The sequence below is a fragment of the Lepeophtheirus salmonis genome, chromosome Z, assembly GCF_016086655.4.
Source record: "Lepeophtheirus salmonis chromosome Z, UVic_Lsal_1.4, whole genome shotgun sequence".
Lineage (NCBI taxonomy): Eukaryota > Metazoa > Arthropoda > Copepoda > Siphonostomatoida > Caligidae > Lepeophtheirus > Lepeophtheirus salmonis.
The window spans coordinates 15,105,542-15,131,578 of record NC_092584.1 but is presented as its reverse complement, the minus strand read 5'-3'; the positions used below and the strand labels follow the sequence as shown (position 1 = coordinate 15,131,578).

Below are 26,037 nucleotides of genomic sequence, written 5' to 3'. Positions count from 1 at the left end.
AATAATAACTTTTACAGTCTTTACTCTAAGATATCCCCTTCTGACTTTAAACGTTCAGTAAGTAACCCATGACCTCATTTTACGTATAATTTACAACACATTTTTCTAAATATATATTTATAAATATTTGGTGGAGGATGCAATAAGGGTTGAGTACCAGAAAATCAATAATTCTGACATATATGAACTAGAACAACGTTAAACAAGTCAATAGTTTTGGATCGAGAAAAATTTCTTTATTTTTGAGTTCTAAAACACATTACCAAATAAAATAATAAATATATTTGATAATATTTCATACTGCAAATCTATTCCCATTCATGTTCAACCAATTTTAAAAGATAAACGTTCAATAATTATTTACTACGGATTGCAATCTGTGAGTGAGAATGTATTTATCATTAATTCATATCATTATGATGATGCTTCAACAGCCGTCTTAAACTGATATTTAAAATCCTTGTAACAAAAATCATGACTAGTGTCAAATCTATATTAATAAATAGAAGCTTCTCTGTATGTATGAATGTGTCTTTGGATGTTTGAAAAAAGGCATTTTTGAAATTAGAAATAACCATGTAGACATATTAGGATCGAGTGTGTATCAAATACATATTTTTGATCTAAAAAATAATAATGTTGTCATAATAATGAAATATAGAAGGCGTTTGACACGTAGCATAAAGCGTGTCTAGTAAAGGATACGCCTGGTAACGCTCTGGAGACAATAGTACTCCCTCATCAGTAGTGATAAAAATCTTTTGTATAATAGGAATGTGAAATAAAGAGAAACCGAAAATTAACATGGTAAACCTGACAATTAGAAGAATATTTTGGAAGAGATCAGCTACAATAAAGGGAGATAAGGAAATAAACAAGAACATTGGCAAGAATGACTCCAATGTCGATCTTCAATTCTACTTTGAGTCCATCATGGACTTACAATGTTCATTCAGGTTTTGAATATAGTTGAATGAAGTAGGAAATGAAGTTCACTAGTCAGGACTTAAATAATTAAGACAACGGCTAAAGAGAAGAAACTTCATTCTTCAAATTACCAATTAGAAAAAATAAAAATAAACCAAATCAGCTAAAAAACTTATTACTGTTTTGAAGTTTGAAACCGAAAATTAGTATGGTAATCCTTATAATTTTAAAGCTTAGTTGCCATATTGTTTTATTAGATAAGCTGTAACGAGAGGGAAGGGGGAGAAGGAAATATAATAGGACGTAGGCAATAATTACTCCGAAGTCCATCCTCAATTCTACTCTGGGTCTAACGAGGACATACAATTATAACTCTTCCACAAATCCCCAAGGTGACCCTCCGTCTTTTATGAGCACACTCGGGTTTTCAATATAATTTTATCTATTTAGGAAAAGAGGTAAATTAAACTCAGGAATTAAATTATAATGACAACTGCTAAGGAATGGAAAATTTATTCTTCAGATTATAAATTCCAAAAAAACGGGCCAGCTAAATAAATAACACGAATTACATCACTCTGTCATCACGTCATAATAATACTTTCTTCTCCAGTTGTTATTATTATTCATTAATTATTGAGGCAATACTCATAAACTGGTGATTAATAATGAGGATTTTTTTTGGTATTTATCTTTCTTTTTTTGTGTTGCAAAACCTATCTGTTCGACTACGGCTAATTTTTCTGGACAATGTCACGTGCCAACCCTAGCCATTTAATATATCAAGAATATCAATTCAGTTATTTTATTTCATATAACATACAGCCCAGATTCACGAAACATGTGACATCTGTGATATTAATTATAAATGAAGAGGACATAAGTCGTTTTTTACCAATTCATTCGATTAGATAGAGATATAAGAGCCTGCAAACTCTTTTTGAGGACTTCCGCTGACTTTTTGACACACAACATTGGCGAGAAGGATGGGATCAGGATCACATGACCTCCCTCCTGTAGGATCGTCGGCGACGCTAGCCCTGTTGGAGTTGGGTAGCCCTTTTTTGTTGATAGGGAGAATGACATACCAGGTAATTAGCTTCAGCGAGAGGAAAGTAATTAGAGGAGGAAGTATTTATATTGGGAGTAGAGAGAAGATTTCCTAAAATTTATAGGGTCCTCAAATGCTGTCCGTTAGGATGAAAACTCCAAGCCACTGCAATAATCAAATTAAACTGATAAGTCTTTTTTGGAGGACCACTTTTTTGTAGCTCAGAACAGAGATGTTTGAGCCTTTCATCAAATTTACCCAAAGCTAACTTTTTGGACAAGTCCAAAAGAGCACAGGACTCAATTTCTAGGAATTGAGGATCCTTGGAGAATTTAAGAACTAGAATGAGAGCCGAATGTTACGCAATGAAAATTACGCGTATTTAAAAAAAAAAAATTACATTGTATGTTTATTTAACAAATGCTTGTAGCTAATTGAGAAACTATATACACACATTTTGATGTAACTACAAGGATAGCATAAAAACTACATTTTTTTTTGTTTTCATTGCAATATAATTATTTACCTTGTATTAAGAAAGCCAAACAGTCAATTTTCGCTCATTCGATACAGTACTGATAAAAACATCATTATTAATACAATTGAAAATTGTCAAGCACTAAAAATGGCAGTATTGAATTCCAAGGCCTTCATAAGAAGAAAAAAAAGGTGTTTGTATATGAGATAAATAAATAGATATAATAAATAATTATATATTATTTTATCTGTAAATAGAGAAGATGTTTCCAACAATGGATCATTATATTTTGATAAGGCATATTTTTCTTATTTGATCTTCTTTCCTGCGTTGAAGTTGGTTTGTTAACCTAGGGTATGTCATGAAATTCTAGACATCTTGAGTTCCATGCTTAGAGACGTCCAAATTTTCGAAGTTCTCGGTAAGTTATACAGCGTAAAAATATATACTGGTGACTTGTAAGATACTAATGCTCTTTTTAAATATATTTTCTTATTTTCACAATTCAAACGTACTAATTGGAACCTCTTCACTTTCGTCAAGACACAACATTGGCGACGAGGATGGGATCAGGATCACGTAACCTCCCTGCTGTAGGATCGTCGGCGAACATGGTTCAACCGCTCTTGAGGTCGCAAAAATGTGTTTAGTCGATTAAGGAGTTTATATATCGGAGTCTCTGATAGATAAGCCAACTATCGTACTTCCCCTGTCAAAAGTACTTATGATGATTGGAGTTGTTGGCTCAGATGGTAAAGCCATGCCTCCAGTCTTCTTCCGAGAGGGCTACAGGTTTACCTCGGAGGTCTACGTCAAGGTGGTCCCATGGATCAAGAAGGAGCATCCTGGCAAGAGGGTGTGTTTCCAGCAGGATGGGACACCCGCACACACAGCCAAGAACACCCAGAAATGGTTGAAGGAGAATGTGGAATTCTGGCCCCCCTCCTCCCCTGACCTGAACCCCTTGGATTTCAGCATCTGGGCGCACATTGAGAGGCAGGCTTGCAAAAAACGCCACAACAGTACCAAAGCTCTCAAGGCCAGTATCACCAACCCCACCTACATCAAGAACACCTGCTCCTCCTTTCGTCCCAGTGTTGTGGCTGTTATGGAAGCTAAAGGCCAAATTGTTAAAAATATATTATAGATTATAACCAAGCAAAGTTTTTTTTTATTAAAAACTTTTCTCTGTATCTCTAGTTTTAGTCCTTGTAGATCTGAATGAAGTTGGAAGTTAGAAATCAGTCAGGACTTTCCGGACACCCGATATATATGTATTAAAAGTACTGTCTTTTATAAATTACCTTGTATAAATAGTCCTGTATTTTATATATTAATTAGAGTAGGTTTTTGTATTATAAAGAATACAGATGTTCCTTTAATAAGTATTGTATTATTACCTCCACGCCATTCCTTCTTCTCATTTCTCTCGGTCATCCTGGATCTCTCCACCTATAAATAAGTTTGTGTCTCCTCTCCCTCGTCAAGACGCAACAAAAAGGTAAGGTGGAACTTGCAATATCTGAAATGACTAACTTTGCTAAGGTACATTTGCATAGACCCACTGGCATTTGAAGCTCTGCTACTTAGACCCCAAAAAATCACCCATTATCCAACGAGGGGAAGAAGACATCCTAACACCGCAATACCAAATCAAAGAGATGATAATAAATCAAAAACCACACGTGACACTAGCATAAAAGATTATACTGCCATATTGCTATTGATATTGCAGGAAACTAATCAACGGATGTTGATGGTGTCAATGATGCCAATTGTAAAGGGATTGAAGCTCTTAATGAAGATGACAGGCCAATAGAATAAGCAACATCCCAGACAAATAGAGAAAAAGTCGATCAAAGCCCTAAGAAGCCAACAACAGAACTTAAAAAGTCAACTGGGAAGAGTCCGGAAAAGCATTCCAAAATAGACAAGTTCTTTGATGATGCTGTAGAAGAATGGATTAGGCTACAAAAACAACCCAAAAAATACTCATGAACCCATGAACCCAATCTAATTCTGAGGACAAGCTATACAGTCAATTTCAAGCATTGTTAGATCCGCCCCCAAGCCTATTTCTGCTGCAATGAGGAAGATGGTCGATGAAAACATTGCTAGCTTTGCTGCAGAAAAAGTTGCTCCTTTCCAAGCTTCTCTTAAGCCTGCAGCGTCATCTTTATGTGATCATGAACCAGTTGATACTCCCCAACGTGACCCGGCCATCCAAGAGGCTCCTGTGGACACGGACCCCACATGCTACCAACCTACTGGGGCAATCCCAAAGAGGAACCATCAGAGAAGGAAGGGGAAAGGATCGAAGGGAGGCCAGCAACCTGCAAAGCGACAGGCTCCACGGACAATTTCTCTTGTGGATTATGAGGCTAGGAAGATTCAAGATGATCCTGAAGAAGATAGGATTGCTCAAATAATGCAGAAGGTAGGAAGACAAGCCAATGGTACATACATCATAGATTTTGACTTAATTACGGGAATTATGATGAAGTGGAGCTGACTGCAGAGGAAATCACTCTTATGTCCAACATGTGGTTGGAGGATTGCTGGGATAATCTAGTAGATCCATGTGAGAATCTGAAGTTAGCTCATTTTGCAGCAACTATACCTCCATCATGGCCAGCTAAACGAGTCCTAGACTCTTGCATCAGAGCACGGAACAACTTACTTGCTGCTTTAAGTATTAAGCAACTAAAAAATGGTGGAGTTATATCAGAATTTTGCCGAAGCATTGAGGCAATACCAATGTCTTATATAGAATTGCCAGAAAAGCTCCTTCGCACATTGCAGGAGAATTCTGATAGAATAAGGTCGGCTAACAAGATGTACCTTGAGTTGTTTCATGCTATACTCAACACTCTAAAGCAGCAAACTCGGAGCTCAACGAAAAGTCTAGCTCTTAAGATGATTTACAATCCTCGACTAACCTGGGTCAAATCCAAAGGCTTGTATACGATCTGCTAACTATTTGCATGCATGGTCCAGGGATCCTACTAAAAATCCCTACATTTCCCTACGCATACTCTACGTCATTAATGTGATTGTTTATTGAAAAACAAATTGGCTCAATATTAAAATTACGGCCGCACGTATATAAGCAGAAACTGTTTTTATGTCCGAATATTTAGATTATATTGTTAAATACCACGGAATTCTAAGTGAATGGAAGACTTCTTTTCCGGGGAAAAGGAAAAATACAGTGCTTAATGAGGGTGATTACTATATTTGCTTATGAAACTCATACCCCGAATCTCTCCAGATCACTCCATTATTTCTTCCAGGACGAATATTCCAAAAGCTCCTGCCTAAGAGTTATTCTTAGACGACGAAGTAACTACTGATTATTCAAGAATTATCTCACTCCTTTTTCTGCATGTTGATTTTGTCTGTGAGAGAATGGACAAATGAAGGGATTTCGGAAATACAAGATACAACCACAGGGGATTGAAAACAATCTTTAAAAATATTTGGCTCCAGTTGCTGTTTATAGCAAATCTTCCCAAATATATATTCATTCAAAGATGCGCTTCTAAAGCCACTACCAGGATATCAAGTGAAAATGAAGCCATCATTCAAACAGAGCAAGGTTTTTTCCTAGCGCACTGTGTCATTGATTTCAATAACTGTGCCTCAAATTGTCAACTAAACACTTCCAAATAACATCCATTCAAAAATAAAATATTGTTTTAATTTTACGACCTATTAGAATTATTTCCAGAATTCATTCCAATGTTCGTATCATAAGAACTTCAAAGTAAGTCTCATGCTTATCCAATACATTATAAAAGAAAAGAAAATCCGCAAATTTAGCGAGCATATATTTTCACTGTTAATGAAATTATATATCATAGAAGAAAAAGAGTAGCATGAAGAAGTTATTTTTTTTCTGAAATTTCCATTATGTTCCTCGTTTTTGGTTATGTAGCCTATTCTAGAGACTTAAATGTCATTTCCAATAAATAAAGCTCGTGGCTTCAAAAAAATTCACCTCAGCTAGTTAAAAAAACAAAACATTCCACATCTAAACTACCTAACAAAATTAATGGTAGCGTTTGTTGGAGTAAATTAATCTACTTTTTATAAGTAATAATGTACCTCATAATAATACAAATCTATAACAAAATAAAGAAAATTTGAAATGTTCTTTGGAATATTTAGACATATACTTCGATCTTGTTGAATAATGAAATTACATTAGCTCATCATCAATTTAAAAAAAAACCGAGGGAAATACTCTAATGTTTTGATGATGGAGTCCATTGTTGTAGTACTCAATGAGTTTCTAAGTTTATTCTTATTCAAATTGAGCTTTGAAAAAGTTTTCTCCACTCCGGCAGTGCCTTGAAGAAGGGCTGTAACTTCCAAGACTCATACATTTCTATCGACACGAACCGCAGGAATGGATGCAGTTTTGGGTATTGCTCCTCTGAACATATATATAAGGGACAGGCTATAAAACCAAGATGGAGAACGAAGCACTTCTTACATGATACCTGGGATGGAATTGGTAATCTTCCAAAACGTCGTGGGGGTCAGTTCCATAATGTTAAAAAACTTTTACAAGTGGGACTTTGGTTTGGGACAAACCAATTGACTACATAAAAAGTAATCCCACTTGGTTAGATAATAGTCAGATTAAGAATTCTGACGCGATCATCATTACGGATGTGTCTAAAGACAAAAACACAGGGGCTGGATGGGCTATCACCAAATGTGATGCATCAATTTTTCATGGAATAAAGAGGCTTCTGCGTTTCAAGTAGAGATTTTCGTCATAACAAAAGGTGTAGAAGCTCTTCTCAAGTACGAAAAAACACTAAACAATGTAATAATCGGTTCAGACTCCGAATCAGCAATTCCTGCAATCTTTAATCCGCTTACTTCTAGTAAATAAGTTTAAAAATGTAAAGAAACCATCATCAAAGGAATGAGAAAGAAAAGTATACATGGATATTCTGACATTACAGGAAATAAATTTGCAGACCATTTTGTGAATAGGGGTACTGAGATCCAAAACCAGTTTGTTCTTAGCTACATAAAGAAGGTAGACATGACTTATTGTATCATTATTGGTGTGCTCAAAATAAAAAAGATCAATGTAAAAAACACATACTCTGATGAATAAGCCAAAGTCGATGAGTATCAACCTATTGAGACTCATTGTACATACCTACAATGTGCAAGGCTCTTTTCTAGCCCACCAAAGCAAGTGTAAGGACATAAACTCAACGTGCAATGTCTGTATCTAAGAATTGCAAAGTGCTTCGTGTTCGTTGCCTTATATATATACATTTTATTTCATGTTTGTATGGCAAACGGTTATAAATATTTAACTAACCAATATACACCCCAATAGTTCATAGACATATTTAAGCCAATTTTTAGGATCATTATGTATTGTTGTTAAGATTAATTCATGAGTTGTATAAAATATAGACCACTGGTAGTTCAAAAACGAATTTACATCTCACAAGTGTTTAGTTCAACTCAAATTAAAGTAGAATAAAAAATGAATGATACTATGTAGTTTAACAAAGAGCTAATGACTCACAGGCTCATCAAATCATGTTTTAAAGTGGTATTAGTATTATTTTATACTAAAGGAGAGTGTGTTCATGGAAAACTGAGTGTCTGTCCGAGGATTTCTTGAGGAGTTAGGTCATATAATTAAAACAAAATGTTTGTTTTTTGTCGATGCATAAAAACTACGTGTACTACCGCTAATAAATGTATAAGTTAGAAAGATAAAAACTATTTAAATAAGAGATAAAGTCTGAAATGAATCAATAATTAATTAATGAACACAAAATCACTTCAATTCTTGGCAAATAGTTACAATCAACATTTAATCTATGACATAAAAGAGAATCATAATTAGATAGTATTGAAGCGTGAATCATCGTAGATCTTTTTTCATATATGAAACTTGTTAATCAAATTTTTTTAACTCATTCAAACTAACAAATATTTTATCGATTTGAATCCCGTTACAGGATTTCTATTTCATTAAGTATTATAAATGAAACATATATATTGTAGTATTATCCTAACAGTCTTTCTCTAACTTGCCTCAAAAGATGAGTATTTTAGTTCCATGCATGCCGTCAATAAATAAATATTGCTTTTGTTATCGCGTAATATGCCCTTTTATTTAGACTTTCCCGTCATTTTAACTACTCAAATTTCGTTTGTTGAAATCAAGTGTATAATATATTACTATTAAATATACTTTTGTTACTCATTTAGGCCAAATAAGACATCCTTTTTTACCAATTTATAATTTTATACTACAAAAAATGTAAACTTAAACTCTTAAAAATACGGCCTTTTATTTATTATTCTTTAATTTCTGGTATTGCTTTGTTTTTATTTAGGCATATTTTATTTTTATATTCTATAAGTTTGATATTTTTCATTCATTATGATTTTTTTAAATATAAAACTCATCAGTTGACTTTGAGGAATGACGATCGTGATAAAAGTGAGCTTTTTATCACGTTATTCAAATCCTTGATATTAATAATTGAAGATTAATCCCGATTAAGGGTAGGTGGAGAGTATATCCGTACACTGATATCTCCAAATCTATTTAATCTCTTATGTATCTTGTTTTTGATATCCCAAATTGTCTATCTTCTTGCTTGATAATAAAGATGCTCAGTAGAGAGAGCCAAAAACCAAAAGTTTAAAAAAAAATCAAATATAACTAGTTGTATTTCAATGTTATGCATTAAAATAAGCATACTTGCCATATTTAGTATGCATGGGAAAACGGTTTTAGCTGCCGAAACAGGATTGAAATATGAATGTCTCATATTATTTTATTATTTTTTTTTTTTTTTAAACATCCATACAAACAACATAAGTTTAATAGTGAATAAATTATCATATGTTAAATTGATATATTGATTAAAAGTAGGTATGGGTAATACCCTTACCTGTGGGCTCGTACCCGGAACATCAATGGAACATATACCGGTGTTTTACCCGAAAAAAGGGGTACTCGGCGGGTAAAAAATCTTCACTGGTAATATTTGATCAAAAGAATCTGGGTATTTCTTATCTGAGAGGGGGAGATTTTACCCATTTATGTTTGAAAACTGCAGCATATCTTACTGTAAACAATAAAAGAAGAGCTATTTGTAATAAAATAATGCTACCTTGCATATTTTATACAGTTATGATTACAACTCTAAGGTGTGTTGATTTTTGTTGCAGTCCATAGAAATATTTCTAACAATATAATGTATTTTCATTTAATCAATAAAAATAAGCTTTGCCTTGGTATATTTTATTTTATAAGATGAAGTGTGATCCTTTTTCAGCTTGCCTTGAAATAATACGGAAGGATTATTTGATTATTATGAATGAAGTCCATATGATGATTTTATTGTGCCTTGCCTCCTAATGCAATCATCAAAGGATAATGAAAGTGAGTACTGTGTCTGTACTTCTTTATTATTCAATAATTATTCATAGACGTCTTTAAATCCATGATGAACCGTCAACTGCTTAGAACAAAGGAAGTTCTTATTCTAGAGCAGTAGCCCGAAGTCTGGATCCTTTATTTTTTACAAGAACCAAGATGAACAAAAAGGTGGTCTCTACAAAAAAAAAAAAATAACAGTTTGTGGTAGCAGTACCTCTTATAGGGTAAAAAAAAAATCTTGATTCTCTTCATCTTGCGGAGTTTAGTAAAGAGCTTCCTGATATATCAGAATACATGTGTCGTGTCAAAAAATCATCCCATCCTCGAAAGAAGGAATTAGACAATCTTGTTTTAGAAATGATTAACAAAGATCTACACGCTTTCCATTGTGTTTAAGATTCTGAATTGCAAAATTTAGTCGCCAATCTTGATCTAGGATATCTTTTACCAAATAGAAAGATACTTAGTAATCCGTCTTAAGTTTTACAGAATGAAGACACTTCTCATGGGTAAATTAGCAACTGCATAACCGATTTCCCTCAATACAGATATTTAGACTTCCTGTAACAATACCGCCTATATTATTTTGACAGCACATTTCATCAATCGTATGTAAAACTTTTTTTCATTGAAAATACGATCCCCCAGCTATCTATCAAGGAAAAAGTTGTTGCTATTACAACCGACAATGACCATGTTATGATTCGGGCTGTTAAAAATACCAACATCAAGCATATCAGCTGCTTTGCCCACTCTCTTAATTTGGTATTTCATGTGGGATGAAGAATAATACTGCATTGAATTACCTTAGGAAAAAAGTTAAATCAATTGTAACATTGACAAGACTAAGCACAAATGCTAAATGACTCTTAATTAAGCTCAATCTGAGTTGCACATGGAAAATTTGGTTCTCGTTCTAGATTTCCCAACCCGCAGGAACATTACATTTGCAATGTTAAAACGCTTTTTGGAGCATAAGCGAACTACTCTACCTTTTATGGAAAAAATGGCGGTTGAAAAAAATATGGAACAGATTTCTCTAGAGGAATGGGTAAAATTTTGCAGCCCCTTAATTATGCCACTCTTGAGATTAGCTCGGCAAGACTTGTCAATAGTAGCAAAGTTATTCGTTAGGTAAATTTTTTATTTTTTAAATATACAAACATTCTTGCTGATCCAGTCCATTGGCCTGTAAAATGGCTGACCAAATTAAAGAAAATCTTATTAATCTCGTATTTGGAAGAAAAATGTAAATTACTTGCAAAAGCTACGATTTTGGATGCACTTTATAAAAACAACATTTCGTAAAGAAAATAGCGTAAATTATTGTCTTGAGGAGCTGAAATCAGAAATGTTGGACTTAATAATGCATGGTCATTCTGAATTATATAATATGTAGCTTTGTTCTTGTAAGAAATGTCTTATTTTTATGTAAGGACAATGTATTTTGTATTATTGTTTATTTTATGATTAAATAGCTAAAAAATATATATCAAGATAAATGATACAATACTTTCTCATTGATTACCCGCGGTAATAAAAAATACTCGAGTATCAATGAAACTCAAAACAGTATTCAAATTTTTTTACGAACAGCTTTACTCGGGTCCAAAGATTCATTACCCGCAATTATCCGTTCACCAAAAAAATAACCGAAACCCATCCCTACTAAAATCCCTATCGGTGGTTCTCAAACTTTTTTATTGACTTACCGCCTTCGAAATATGTTTTGAGCCACGTATTCGCCACCCAACGCAAACTATTTTTTGAAAGTATTAAATAAATATATTTTTGTAAATCTCACCTTCCTCCTGGTGATTCTCCACGTAATCACTGTACTATAGACAACTAAAATTGTATAACCCCACCAATAAATAAAGAATTAAAAAATATATTGGAAGGACACAATTCAGACATAACTATTTCCTCCTTTGTTATGTTATTGTTAAAGATATTCGATATAGCATTCGTGTTAATTTAAATATACTTGAAGTAAGTATATCCAGTTTAAAATCATAGGAAGATATGTATTTAAATCGTCGAAAGAATGTACAAATTAATAAATATATAATAATCTAATAATTTCATATTATTTTAATGCCATCGCATATTCAACAAATATACCAAGATATGAAGATGTGATTTAGTGCGTTTTATTGCATAAGGTGAAATCTAAACCTTTACCTAAAAAAGAACATTTTGTGACTGATATAAGTAAAATTGTAGCTATTAAAGTCCTAAATATCTACCCAAGAGCTTCAATACCTACCATCTATGCAAAAAGAGTAGCAGATTAGATAGTATCATATCATGAAAAATATAGAAATTTGATGAAACCCTTTACTAAGAAGTAACCAAAAAAGATAGATTCATTTATTAATGATTCACATAATTTATTTGATATTTCATGATGTAAATGTATAAATTTTTCATCATGTATATTGACTAAGAAAATTACTCGTATGGAAATAAACTTCCTGTCCGATCAAAGAAAGGAAATACAAATGTTTATTGGTGTCTTAGACAAGAAAGCAAAAGTTACCCTGTAATAAAGAGTATTTAGGCAAAATATAGTGGAACAATTAACTTCCAAAAACTCCCTTCAATTGATAAACCAAATCCAGATGATGTCAATTGTCTATTGTAATTAAAAGTAGCGACCAAGTTTTTTTAAAACTAAAACTAAAAACGACTCTGAAGAGGATATTATCAGAAGAAATGAAAAACCCATTTTGTAACTTCAATGAACAAATAAAAACCTTGGGCTCATATGCAGAAGCCTGTGAGAGGGTATGTGTATCAGATAGAGGGACTTGCATTGCTATTTATTCAGGAAACGCCTAGGAGAAGTGCACCTTAAAACCAAAAAAAATATTCTTTTTCGGATTTATTTGCACATCAAACATCAATTCTACTTATGATTAGAAATAAACCAAAATAAAATAATTAAACTTTTTTAATTGAATATCTTTCGTTTTAATAAAAGTAAATAATTTTTGCAAAATTACAACATATATAATTTCAATTGAGTGTCAGCAGCTAAAAAAAATATTTTACCCCCAAAAACGGTCTGGCCTAATGCTCAGAGTGGAACTAATAGATAAACTTTTAGCCCATAGTTCCAATAGTGTTTTTCATTTGAAAAAATTACCACTACGTTACATAATAACTGAGCTCAATGGTCCCGAAAATTGAGCTAACTCGTTTTCAGGTGTCCTATATTACATATCAACTTTATTATGCGTTTATTTATGAGAAATAGAGACACTTGTCAAAATTATTTGTAGTAACGTTCACAATTTTGAATTTAAGAAAAATAAAGAAAAATAAGCATAAGTTTCACCTACATGAAATTTCTGAAATTGTCGTTGATGATTTGTCTAATGATTAATTTTATGCTTATCGCATTACAAAAATGGAATTGTAGATGAAAAACTTCTTAAAATGAAAATACATTGTTTTTAGAAAAGACAAGGAATTAAATATTCTCAACAACATGCAACAGTATTTTTGCACGCAGGCTGAAACCCAAATTTATTATTGTAATTAAAGCCTTAGAACACTAAAATGACCACTAAAACTTTCAACCTCTATATCTTTGGCCTTGAAAGCTTTTAAAAAAAAATGAAGTTTTTAAGGTATAGCTACAATTCAGTCCTATATTTCGATATGAAAGAACTATTAGATGAAAATCAAAGTAAAAAACTAATTGATACAAACATTCAGCAATTGAAAAATGAATTATTTATTACTTTATCTTGATTATAATCCATAAAAAATGTATATAACCACTAAAAAATAAAGTAAAATGAAAAACCTTACTAATATCTTTTTATTTTTCTTCAAGTACTTTATATCGTAGCTAAATTTATAGAATATAACTTACGTTTCCATTAAAAAAAAGAGCCTTTGAAAAAGGTTGGATTTTGATTGTTTGTTTGTTTTCAATTTAGTTATTAATATTTATAAGAATTTTCAAAAAATAAGCTGGTTAGGTTGCGTTGAATACAGATCACAATAATATTCCAAGGAAACAAATTTGAACTCATTTTGAGGTTTTAAGCAATAATATATATTAATATGAAGAAATATTATATTATAGAATATTATTGTGCTAAATAAATTCACATAGCCTATTTATCTTATTATATTAAAATTCTTAATAAATATTAATAACTACATTGACCAAAAATCAATCAACATCAAACCGTTTTTAGGGATTTAAAAAAAAAAGAGGCTTTAATGAACAAACCATTAGAGTTTGACAGTTTTAATAATCATTTCGTGTTCTACGGCTTAAATAACAACAATAATTGTGGGTTTCAGCCTGTGGCAATTCAAAACTTAAGTTTTGTTGCATAGTGTAATAAATGAAAAATATTTTCATTTATAAATAAAAAAAATATGCTTAAATAAAAAGAAATCAACACTAGAAATTCAGGAATAATAAATGAAATGTCATATTTTGAAGAGTTTAATTGACATTTTTCGTAGTAGAAAATTATAAATTTGTAAGAAAGGGTATTTTATCATAAATAAACAACGAATGTATATTTAATAATAATCTCTTTTTTATAGTTGGTATCAATAAACAAGATTTGAGTAGTCGAAATGAAGATAAACGTCTAAATAAATGCACGTTATACCAAAAGATAATATTTATTTATTGACTGCATGCATGGAACTAAAGTATTTATCCTTTGAGGAAGGTTAGAGAAATAAATATTGCAATATTTATGTTTCATCTATAATAATGCTTAATAAAATAAAAATCCTGTAACTGGATTCAAATTGATAATTTAAAAGAAACAACATCAAAATGTCCTTTTTTTAAAACATTTTATAGACTTTCAAATCAAAACGCGTCAATGAAGGACCATTTTTTTGGACGTTTGAGGGTTATTTTCTTTTTTATAGAAATAAAATGCTAAATAAAAAATATTTGGTGATACCAAATTACCAACTATTCGGTACAGTCTAATATATATGTATATATTTGAAATAGTTTTTCATTCAATTACTTTTTACTAAATCTATTCTTTTTTTAAATTAATGTTTGAAGTTGAATTGTAGATATCTATCATAGTAGTAAGTGTAAAAAACCAGAATTTTTAAAAAATAATTCAATTATATTATTGGAATTGAAACAATGAAATATTTTTTATATTTTTATTCTATTGACTTCCTAATTTTCACTTTCTTATAGTTTATTTCCCTTGTTTTGTTTAATAATAATTACACTCAAAAATAATTATTATAGAAAGGGAATCACACAAACGAGTTATAATGAACTTATCAGTGAATGGATTTCCTTAGATATCATATCATTGATTATTCTATAAATCCAGCTCCTTTGAGTGGAACAGAGTTAGAAGGGACTCACATACTAACTATAAGATAAATAATCTCTGACGACTCGAAAGTAAGATGGAAAAAATGAATTGTTTTATCATATCATATATCTTTTTTCTTCCATAATGTATTTCAAGGATTAGAATGGAATTGTGAAAAAAAAGACTACTGACAAAATTGACGTTAAGTAAATCATTATGACATGAAAATATCCCTTACAGGAGAGTCCAAAACCACTGGAAGAGCTCTCCCCAGACTCCTTTTCTCCACTGTCCACGGCTGCAGTCCCCAAATGAAGAGTTTTCAAATCTTCTTGAACGACATACACTTTTACACAAACTTCGCCCGTTAAATCTGAGCCACATTTGTACTCCCCAGAATCCTCTGGACTCAGAGAGGATATGAATAGAGAGCTGGAATGAAAAGTTCGATTAAGTTCACCCCCAATTTGGTTAAAGTTGGATTTAATAGTTGCTGGAGAATTCTCTGCGTATTGTAGGAGGATATTTTTATGATACCAATGAATGTATTTCGGCTGCACTGGCCCAGACTCAACAACACACGTTAAATTCAAATCTGAGCCCACATTTAAATGAAGCACGTGATTAGTGGGAAGGATCCGAATCCTTCCTTCGATAATGGCCATACTTAGAAGTAAAGTTTTACTCTTAGGGATTGAGTTTAAGTGACACTCATAGAGGCCAGAGTCCTCTGGGACAGCATCTCGTATTTTCAGAGTCCATACACGATTTTCCACACTACTTTTAAGGATCTCCATTCGCGGATCCTTGGTATGAAGGCTTTTATCAACTGCTAGGAGGTTGAGGTCTCGAAGTCTCATTAGACTGATTTTATATTTCCCTCGAATGGGCTTGTTGAGAGCACATGTTAGATACACGTCCTTTCCTGCTACGGATGTGATATTGAGAGAAGAGGAGGTGGAGTCGAAGGCGATTTCGCGGCCTCTTTTTTCAAGAAAGGCGTTCCAACGCTCCTTGAGCTTGGGATCCCATGTATCTGTTTTGATTATTTCCACTCTTCTATGGTGGAGGTCCTGAGAAGGTGGGGGTGATGAGTTAGTGAGGTTGGAGATGTTCTCAAGAAGAGAGACTCGTGTCGTAAGAGAACACAAAATTATTAATATGGCTTTATTTAATAACAGCATGAGTCGACTTTTAATTTAACATAATCATCTGCAATTGAGAAAGTTGAGGATTAAAAAAAAAAAAAATGTTTTATAAATATTCTGATCACTTTATCACTGAAGTATTTGTAAAAAACTAAATATTGAGCAAGGGTAAAAAAACACCTCGAGAAGTCAAAGAAACAGAAGAAGAAGAAGAAAAAAATAAAGTACATACAAGCAAGAATATGACTATTGGTTAAGCAAGCGTCTGCTCTCCATTTGCTCCCCCGTCTATGAGTATTTTCCCTTCTTTAAGACGCTGGACTTTTGTAAAAATACCAAACACGATGAGAATATTTTTTTTTTTTAAACAAAAACAAAGAACAATGCCATTTACTATATATTAATACATTAAATGTAAAAATATAATACACTCGCTATCTGTTAAACAAAAAGATTTTTTTTAAACGCCATTTTCTCTCCAACCAGTTTTCAGATTAAAAAAATAAAACCAGATTCTGAAAGCTTTGAGAATTTTAAATTATTTTATTTAATAAAATCACTTCCAGCATCAATTACGGTCTCTATACGAGCTCAAAAGCGCGAGCAGGCCTTTGCCACTCTGTCCTTAGGCAATTCCTGGAATTCCTTTCGTGCCCCATACAAAAAAAAATTTATCAGTGGAGGGATAGGTGTGTTTAAAAGTATGTGGAACGTAATAGCATCTTTAATACCGTATGATGAGGACAAGTGTTTTAATTTAGCAAGGATATTATAGCCATTATCTCCCAATGAAGGAAAAACAGACACAAACAACTTAACTTGTACCTTTTCCAGAGATTTTATCAAATAGTTTCTGGAAGGATTCCAGATCTCAGATCCGTACATTAAGATAGGCTGGGCATAAAATTTGTAAATTTGTACCATGAAAGAAGGGTTACGTGTTGTGAAATGATTCCCAAATGTTGATTGCCTTCCTTATAAATCAATAGAGATGAAAATTTTTAAGTCTAAAAAACCCTCCATCACCATAAGACTTGAGTGGAATATTTCTGTTTTTTTTGGAGAAGGAAAGGAGGACACATTTGTTAGTAATATTATGTCAATACTGATCTGTGTACATATGTTTAGAGTTTTTGTATATGCAGTTATCCATATTTTGAACTTTTTGAAACAATTATGTATATATCTGTCCGTATTCATATCAAATCTTGTGTTGCTATCTACGAGGCCTGTGTATAATAACTAATTTGTTTTAAGTTGATAAAAATAAATTATTCTCCCAATGTCCTTTTATATTATCACAATCCAAAGGCCCAAATACCTTTCTATAGATGCTTGAATGGAGTAGTGAAGTGTATATATATATTTACGCCTGTAGATATAATGTCAATTGATCCCCTTAAAGGATCTAACTACTCCACGTGGAAGATTCAGTGTTGGATGAAGGATAATCCTTGGAAAATTGTCTCGGGAGAGGAAATTGAGCCTAAAATATCGGCTGAGAAGTTGACTAAACATGTTCACTTGCTATTTATGTATTAGGGATATTTACTACTCTACTATACATTGTTGCTGATGCAACGGATCCCTCTGTGGTTACGAGTCGACTGCAATTTTATTTTCATAAGTGAAATAAGGCATACAAACTAGAATTATGGAAGAGCCTGGTTGCTTACAAGTTGAAAGCCTCAAGTGTATTCAAGGTCATGTGATGCAAATGACTGAAATATTTGATGAACTCGCAGAAATAGGAAGAAGGGTCGATATGGGGAAGAAGTAAAATATAACCCAAAGATTGGGAAATTTATTTTTAGTAAAGATGTTATCTTTGATGAGAATGTCGTAGCTTTAACTGAACATGATTGTGAGCCTAAGCTTGATGAGAAAGGGATAGTTTTTGCGAACTAAAAGGATGGAGCAAATTTAAAGAAAGATATCGGCTATCTTTCTCTTCATAACATTGAGGATAGTGTGCAAGAACTCAGAAGATCAACAAGATAAAAGAAACAAACAGATCGCCTTGGAGAGATAGCGTGTCTTTTTCACGAAGCTCCAAAGTCACTGGAAGAGGCCAGTTTAGATACAACAGAGTGGAAGAAGCCTTTAATGGAGGAACTTACGTCCTTAAGAAAAATGATGTTTGGAATTTAATTGGGTTATATGGTAAATAAAAAATGGGTCATTAAATTTAAGAAAGATGAAGAAAATTGCTACTTTACTAATATTTATTGACATTCTTGAATTAACACTCTTTCTAATACTCCCACTTAGTATAAAAATTGCTGACAAGAGTTTAAATAAAAGTACGTGATTTTTGTATGATACTTGCATTAAAATATATTGTCCGAAAAACTAACCACTAAATGTAAAGATAAGATGAATGGGAAAAAAAAAATCCATTTAAGATAATGGATTTATGTCTAATATACTTATTTAAAATTGAGAATTTAAATCATTAATTAATTATTTACATTCATTGTTCAAGGGAATAAACTTGACTCATAATTAATTTGTAATATTATTTCAATAAAACAGGGCATACCATAGTTTATTTATAAAAATTATGTACATTAGGGTGGTTTGTATTTTGACTTTTTTAACATGGTTAGGTTGAAAGCGTTAACCTATGGCAAGGAAATAACCCATGCAAAACCTTGTTGCTCTGCCATGTCATCTTTCAGTTTCAAATCTCGATCAAATCTTTAAAAAAAAACACAACAAACCCAATATTTAATCAATAAAGATTAAAATTACGAATATATTATGTAGTTTGCATTAAGTCACTTTGATAGACACTTTTCTAGACTATATATAATATTAATAAAGGGTTTTTCTAAAGCCCACTATGAAGTAGATTTAATATGAGATAGAACGGGTGAAAATTTTTTTGTAGTTATAAACAAAACATGATTTTTGATTTATCTAAAGCCGTTGTTATCATTATGTTTTTAATTCTTAAAAAGGGAGGATCTAAGAATAAAGTAATAACTAGTGTGTATTTTCATAAGAAATGGGAAGTAATAATGAGGATTTGCTTGGTAGGTATAAGTGTAAATCCTGGCTGTACTCGGAGAAGAGTTGAATATGAACATCAGAGTCATTCTTGTCTATGTCTGTGTAAGATATGGAGTGGGATTCGTGTTTATTTCCTTTCTTTCATGGGTGCTCCCAGCTAATCTAATGGAACGTTATGGCAGCTAAGCTATATAATATAAAAAAAAAGGGATCTTGCTCAAGAAAACACTACGTATGGGGATTAGAAAAGGAAAGACGGCTGATGCGTGTGTGCTTTTTCTTCTTTTTGTTCATTTTCACTAAGTATTGGAGATGTTAACATCTCACTATAAAATAACCTTGGGTTCGTGTCTCGGTCGTACCAAGAGAAGATAATATACTGAATGTATATTAATGTAAAGATAATTCATATTTATGGAGTTATGGTAATACCTTAATGTTTACTTATACTTAATCAATGCAACTCCATCTGACCAATTAAAGGAGCAGTTCAAGACAAGGTTGAGTGTCATTGAAAAAGCTATTCGCGTGCAGGTGTACAAAGGTAGCTACAGAAACATAATATTGCGGTTATTAATTTATATAATTCATGCAACCTTATAAAAAAAATGATGTGTACTCGTTTGATTCCCAAAATTTACAGAAAGAAATGAATGTTGCATACAAATTTTATGCTTTGACTAAAAGAATAACAAATGATATCTTCTTAAAACCCCAAACTTTTACTTTTTTTTGTATTTTAATCGATATGTAGGAGTGCAAAATTAATAGTTAGAAAAAATGACGTAAAAAATAAAATTGTTTAACTGTGTATCATGTAACTAAATACGTTAGCCATTTTATAAAAAAGATGATGTCTAACAAATAGTTAAAATATTTAACTACAACATTGAACATATTTTTTCAGACTACTATTTATAAGAATGACTAAAAATAACCCCAGGCTACTCTACCAGATTTTTGTTTTCTGAACTATTTTCTTCCCCTTCATTTAAATAGAACGTACTTTTTCCATGTAAATGTAACACTAAAAAAATATTACAAGGTATATTGTACAACATACAGAGGAAAAAATGCAAAAAGTTAGAATTAATAATTTTCTATTTGTTTCTCTCTCAAAAAAAAAAAAAAATCATTAATCACGAATCTACTTTATTATTTTCTTAATAACACTCACGTAGAAGAAAAAAAAAGGAAGAAAAAGCAAACTTGAGCATGTAAAAAACTATGGTTATTTATGAAGTAACAAAAACAATTAGGCGGCTTGTGCCTTTCAAATTATAGAAAAGCTGACTTGTAGGATAAAATAATGCTAATAGAAGTTAATTATTATTTGAATTAATTAGTAATTTTTTTTTCAGATGGAGTATTAAATGGCATGACCTTTAAAATACAGAATAACAATTAGGTATCAAATGGTTAACGATCCACACTCAATTTCATGTCCTTTCTGATTCATAATAATAAACAAAAAAACATATTATCAATCAGAGAAAGCAATAAATTAAATATTTAATATATATATGTGGACTGCCAATTCAAAAACAAATTAGAAGGATTTTCTCTCAAATTGAGTGTGTATTACAAGGGGAATCATCAGGGGTGGAATGAAGGGGCTGTACCCCGACTCCAAATATCCATCAAATTTAATTCTTCAATTTTTGTTTCCCAAAAAATTTAAATTCATCAATTGTTTGTTAATAACTTTGGATTTTTCGAAAATATTTAACATTTCTAATTTAATTTTTAAAATTTTTTCACTAACATTTAATATTATTAATTTAATTTAAAAAAGGTTTTCCAAATTTTTTTTACTATTAGTTAACAGTTGTGGATTTTTGAAAAGTTTTTCCCACAAATAATTAAATATTCGGACACTTTTTTTCAAAAAATTGTAGTCCTACTTTTTTTTTAAAGTCCTCCCCGACCTTCAATCCTATGGAAACATTGTAATTCATCTTCCTCGAGGCACCAATCAGGTCCCAGATGGAGTTCTGGAACAATTCCACGCAGAGTTGCACTGTGATATCAATCATATTCTTGTTCTGTGTTCTCATGGTAGTGACTAGGACAATGTTTTTCTTAGCAATCGACAGATAATTCTAAATTCATCATCAGAACTCAAATGACTCTTAACCTTTCAAAATTTTCATAATAGAGCTGAGTTAATCATCAACGTTAGCCCGGTAGTGCTACCTGATATTAATAATACTAATATTTTTGATGTAAGAAATAATAACTTAGTACTCTTAAAGAAATATTGTAGGCGTGTGCATCACTTTTTCTGTCTGTTTTTGTTATTCGTCTCTTATGTAATTCATAATTCATGTGCATTTTCAGCATACGTTAAGATTTGAATAAAATATAAACGTTGGTTTGTTCATATTAATTTTGTTTGTATTTATTAGTAAGCGATTTAAAGCCTAAAGTACACATCAGTCATCCCAACATATTATTTGTTTTTTCTCAAACTCTTATTATTATTTTTTTCATTCTTGAGGATAAAAACGTCATATGGGAAAGTATGGAAACGTTTCGTGAGAGAACGCTCATAAAAAATGGAGAGATATCCTCTATATTATTGAAGCAATTTTTTTTTAATGCAAAATCTAAATACTCAAGACAATGTCGGGTACTACCGCAAGTATAATAATATATCAGTGGTACCGAATATTGTGTGTTAAATATTTTTGGAATGTCAAACTGTAAATTTGAATAAAGATTAGTCTTCCTCAATTTTTTTTTAATACAAATTTTAATTTCAACGATCATTTTTGACAAAAAATTTAAATAAAAAACTAATTACTTACATTGGAGAATGTTTAATATATTTTATTTTTATTTTAAAGAGTTACACAAGAAAAATGTACGACTCAACGATTTCCATTATTTATCCACATTCGACAATTGACCTTCTAAAGTATGGTACAGTTTTGACATCAAAATTACCTAAACAGAATCGACGAAACCAAAGTCGCAAGTGAATAGTTGTTACAATTTCAGGACCATAAACACCATTCACTTTTTCAGCCGCTCGGCTTGCATTTTTGCTTTTATCCAAGAAAAACTGTAAAATATGGCGTATTTTCTCTTTCCTGTTGAACAACGTTGACGGCGCCTTCAAACAATACTAAGTCAAACAAGCTCAAAACTTTTCTGTTAAGTTTATTAATACGAAATCTCATATTTCTAACACCATCTTGTGTAGTCTGATCACACTTATACAACGCGAGATACAGGGGAAGTTCAGGGAAAACTAATGGATTTCCTTTTACAACACCAATTATAAGAAAAATGATCTTTAACTCAAGTGGAAAAAGAGATAACAAAATTGCAACGATAGTCTTTCATGTATCTAGAATTCCATGACTCATTCCACAAATTTGAATACAAAACCTTTACAATAGACTCAAACAGGTCGATGGAATATTGGCTGTCTATGACACCCTTTGGCGCTCTCTCTCTTAGGCAAATGCACACACTTAGGCAACTAATTTTTATTTGTTATATATCTAGTTCAAACCTTCATCATTTGGGAAAAAATGAAATCAATTGACGAATTTGTTGTCCCCAAATATTTGGAAAAGGAACAGACCCCTCTTTAGAATCCGCGCTCGGATCGACAACATAACAACTGCTCGAACTCTTAGACTCAGTGACACGTTCGTTCGTAAGATTAGGAGGGAATTAAGACGTATAAATGACTTGGCTCCCGGTCACAAGACGAATAAAACCTCAAATGACTCTTCCCGGATCCTTGGCCTCAAAAATTGCCAGATTTGATTCCGATAGATTATTTTGTGTGTGGGACGTGATCAAAAGAAAGACCAACCGAACCCCTACAGCAATAAAGACCAACTTATTAAGAAGTAAATCAAGGATTTGCTAATGAACCGAGTGGCGAATGCCTGCTCATACTTTTGGCCTCATATAGAGACTTTAATTTAAGCTGGAGGTGACTTTATTAAATAAAATGAATAAGAATCCATCAACCTTTCAGAATCTAGTTTTACTTATTTTATCTAATCACTGGTTGGAGAGAAAATTGCATTTGAAAAAAAAAAAAATCCCTTTTCGCGGCACAGATAGCTTAGTTTGGGGTTTTTTTCCTTCTCTTGATTTATGTATAAGATTTTTTTCATATTGACGCACCACATAACTACCTTTGATACTCTCACGTCGTTATCTTTATTGCATATCAAAAACTTTCCTCCAAAAAGAAACAAAGGAAAGGGCGGCTCCTTTTGCCAACTATGGAATAATTATTCAATAATTAACTGTCGGGAGTTCTTCACAGCAAGTGCGTATTTGAATTCAATAAATATATCTACAGTAGTGTTACCTTCATAATATAAAAACTTACAATGTATTTTGTTGTCAAACCTCGATTTTTTTGCTTCTTTTCACCTATCAGTCGTAGGAACGTTGATTAATTGAATTCGTAGTAGCTGATTTTAAGCTGTGAACAATTATCAACAATGATTTAAATTTCAAACATCTATCTTCAAGGTTAATTGGTTAGATTTTCCACTTTTTTCAAATTTCAATTACAGATAGTGTGGAAAAGTTTTTTTGGGGCATGAAAATGACCTATGCTAAATTACTCTGTCCTACGTGGCCATCTTTAGGTCGCACATCTCGATCAAATAATGAAAAAAGGCAAAAACTTTTTACGACTAACTATAGAATACATTTTTAGTTATTTTGCATAAAATTATTTTGCTAGACATTCTCCTAACCTAAAAAAAGTATCCTAAAAGTGTTTATCTAAAATCGTCTAAACGAAAAGGAAAAAAAGTTAGGAAAATTTTATTTAGTGTGCATCTTTGATTTTATATTTTCATAAACAAAATTTTCCAATTTTCTTATGTTATTCGCTCTATGGGATCCATACCGTAGCTTTAGAAAAAAATATATTATATATTATAATAATGTATATCATTATTAATTAATGTAAAATATTGATTAATCCTTTTTTGTAAAATAAAGAACATATGTACCCTTTCAAACTTTGAAAAAAGATGTGCTACCTAAAGATGACATTGTAGAAAAATGAAATTTTGCATAAGTAATCTTCATAACATATGATAACTTTTCCGCACTACGCGTATTCGAATTTCGAACGAAATTGAAAATCAAACCGTTCTATTATTGATGTCATCCTCTTTCTATAAAAACTTCAAAGAAATCAAACTAACTATTTCAAAAGTCATATTTGTCTTTTACACCCCACGTTACAATAAGCCCTTGATTTTGACAAGCCTTGATAAGTTGGTAGAAAAAGAATTTCATATTTTGTAGAAGTTTGTAGAAAAGGTAACCCTTGTTTTGTCTATGGACTCAATGATCAACCATGGATAGTAATTCCTCCAAATTAGGGTCCGAGGTTTTGGCTAGTTTTATTGATTATCACTGTAAAGTAGTGTTTTTTTAAACAGACTATACTCAGTCCTGTGTTTTTGTTCGTTATGGTCAAAAGTATTGAATTTTAGAAGTGTTGAAATAAATTATTATTGATTGAAAAAAATAAAATATATATATCAATATTAAATAATGTTTCTATATTGTGTTTTACTCATATTGCATTTTTATTAATAGATAAGTCATTTTCGGACTCTGAGTTGATTTTTTTTTTTTGTACATAAAATGAATGAGTTTCCAATAAATATGGATTAAAAGTATCACTGCAAAAATTACTTTATTTACACTTTGATTACTAAGATATGGGTATTAAGAAGAATACATATGCCTGATTGGTCATGATGATCAATGAAGAAAAGATATATGACCAATCATGAGTGCATTTCCTCCTATCATTAATCAGTGAGAGGCTTTATTTGCAACTCTGTGACTAAAGTGCATCTAATAACTTTAAGAATAAAAAAGACTTATCATTTGCATTGATTACTGTTAGATGCTAATGATAAATATTGATGTTTAAAAATAATTAAGGTTATATGTACTAAAAATTATCTTTTAAAATGGACCAGGGCAAGATAATAAGAATTTTTTTTTTCTTTCCATTCTAATAGTTAATTTTTCTCTACACTTAAAAAAAAAAGATTGTATATCGATGTAGATAATAACATCTTTTAGGGTAAAATATATAATAAAACTAGGCAATAGAGGAATTTTTGATGTACAGTAAGATTTGATTCATTTTATTCGTTGATCTAATTTTGACAGCCAATATTTTCCTTAAGTATAATTAATAAAAGGGTTTTCCTAGTCATAAAACTTATTTATTTAGGCCCTCAAATTGGTTGGTATAAACACTAGTAATGATACATGAAAACGCTCAATAGTTGGGAATAATTGGCTAACTATTAACTGCCTTCTATTTTTGTAATGGATAGGTTGCGAGAAATAATGAAGGTAAGGGCGTGTCCTGTAAGAAATTTGATATCTAAACTTAAAGCTTTTGGTAATTACTTATTATAAGAACTTGTAATTAAACAGTTTACTGAATAAATCATGCTTTAGTTCAGATTATTCAAATTTTACAATTTTGAATTAACCGTATTAAAAATCAAGTAAATTCGGATTAAACTTTACAAGTATCTTATCTGACATACATTATTTATAATAATTTATTATGAAGAAAATGTTTTTTATTGTCATAACTAAAGGACTCAACAGACAAG

General features: G+C 31.5%; 1 protein-coding gene and 1 long non-coding RNA gene across 5 annotated transcripts in view; both read right to left on the bottom strand.

Moving 5' to 3' along the window:
- The window catches only part of LOC121130392 (uncharacterized), a 308,177-nt gene that overhangs the window by 244,021 nt on the left and 38,119 nt on the right, over window positions 1-26,037 (bottom strand). Inside the window, exon 5 of one of the 4 annotated variants that reach the window (XR_011783833.1) lies at window positions 1,900-2,143. The exons of the other annotated variants lie outside the window; for them this stretch is intronic. This is a non-coding gene — a long non-coding RNA (uncharacterized lncRNA). Of the gene's footprint in view, window positions 1-1,899; window positions 2,144-26,037 lie in introns of those variants that run through there. 4 annotated transcript variants of the gene reach the window in all.
- Window positions 15,083-17,030, bottom strand: LOC121130260 (uncharacterized). Its single transcript, XM_040726019.2, has one exon. It carries the CDS (start codon window positions 16,412-16,414, stop codon window positions 15,389-15,391), a length of 1,026 nt encoding a protein of 341 aa, XP_040581953.1. The 5' UTR covers window positions 16,415-17,030; the 3' UTR covers window positions 15,083-15,388.

Bases quoted from the DNA above. Each gene is read 5' to 3' on its own strand.
- LOC121130260 (XM_040726019.2), bottom strand. From the start codon at position 16,414: ATGCTGTTATTAAATAAAGCCATATTAATAATTTTGTGTTCTCTTACG.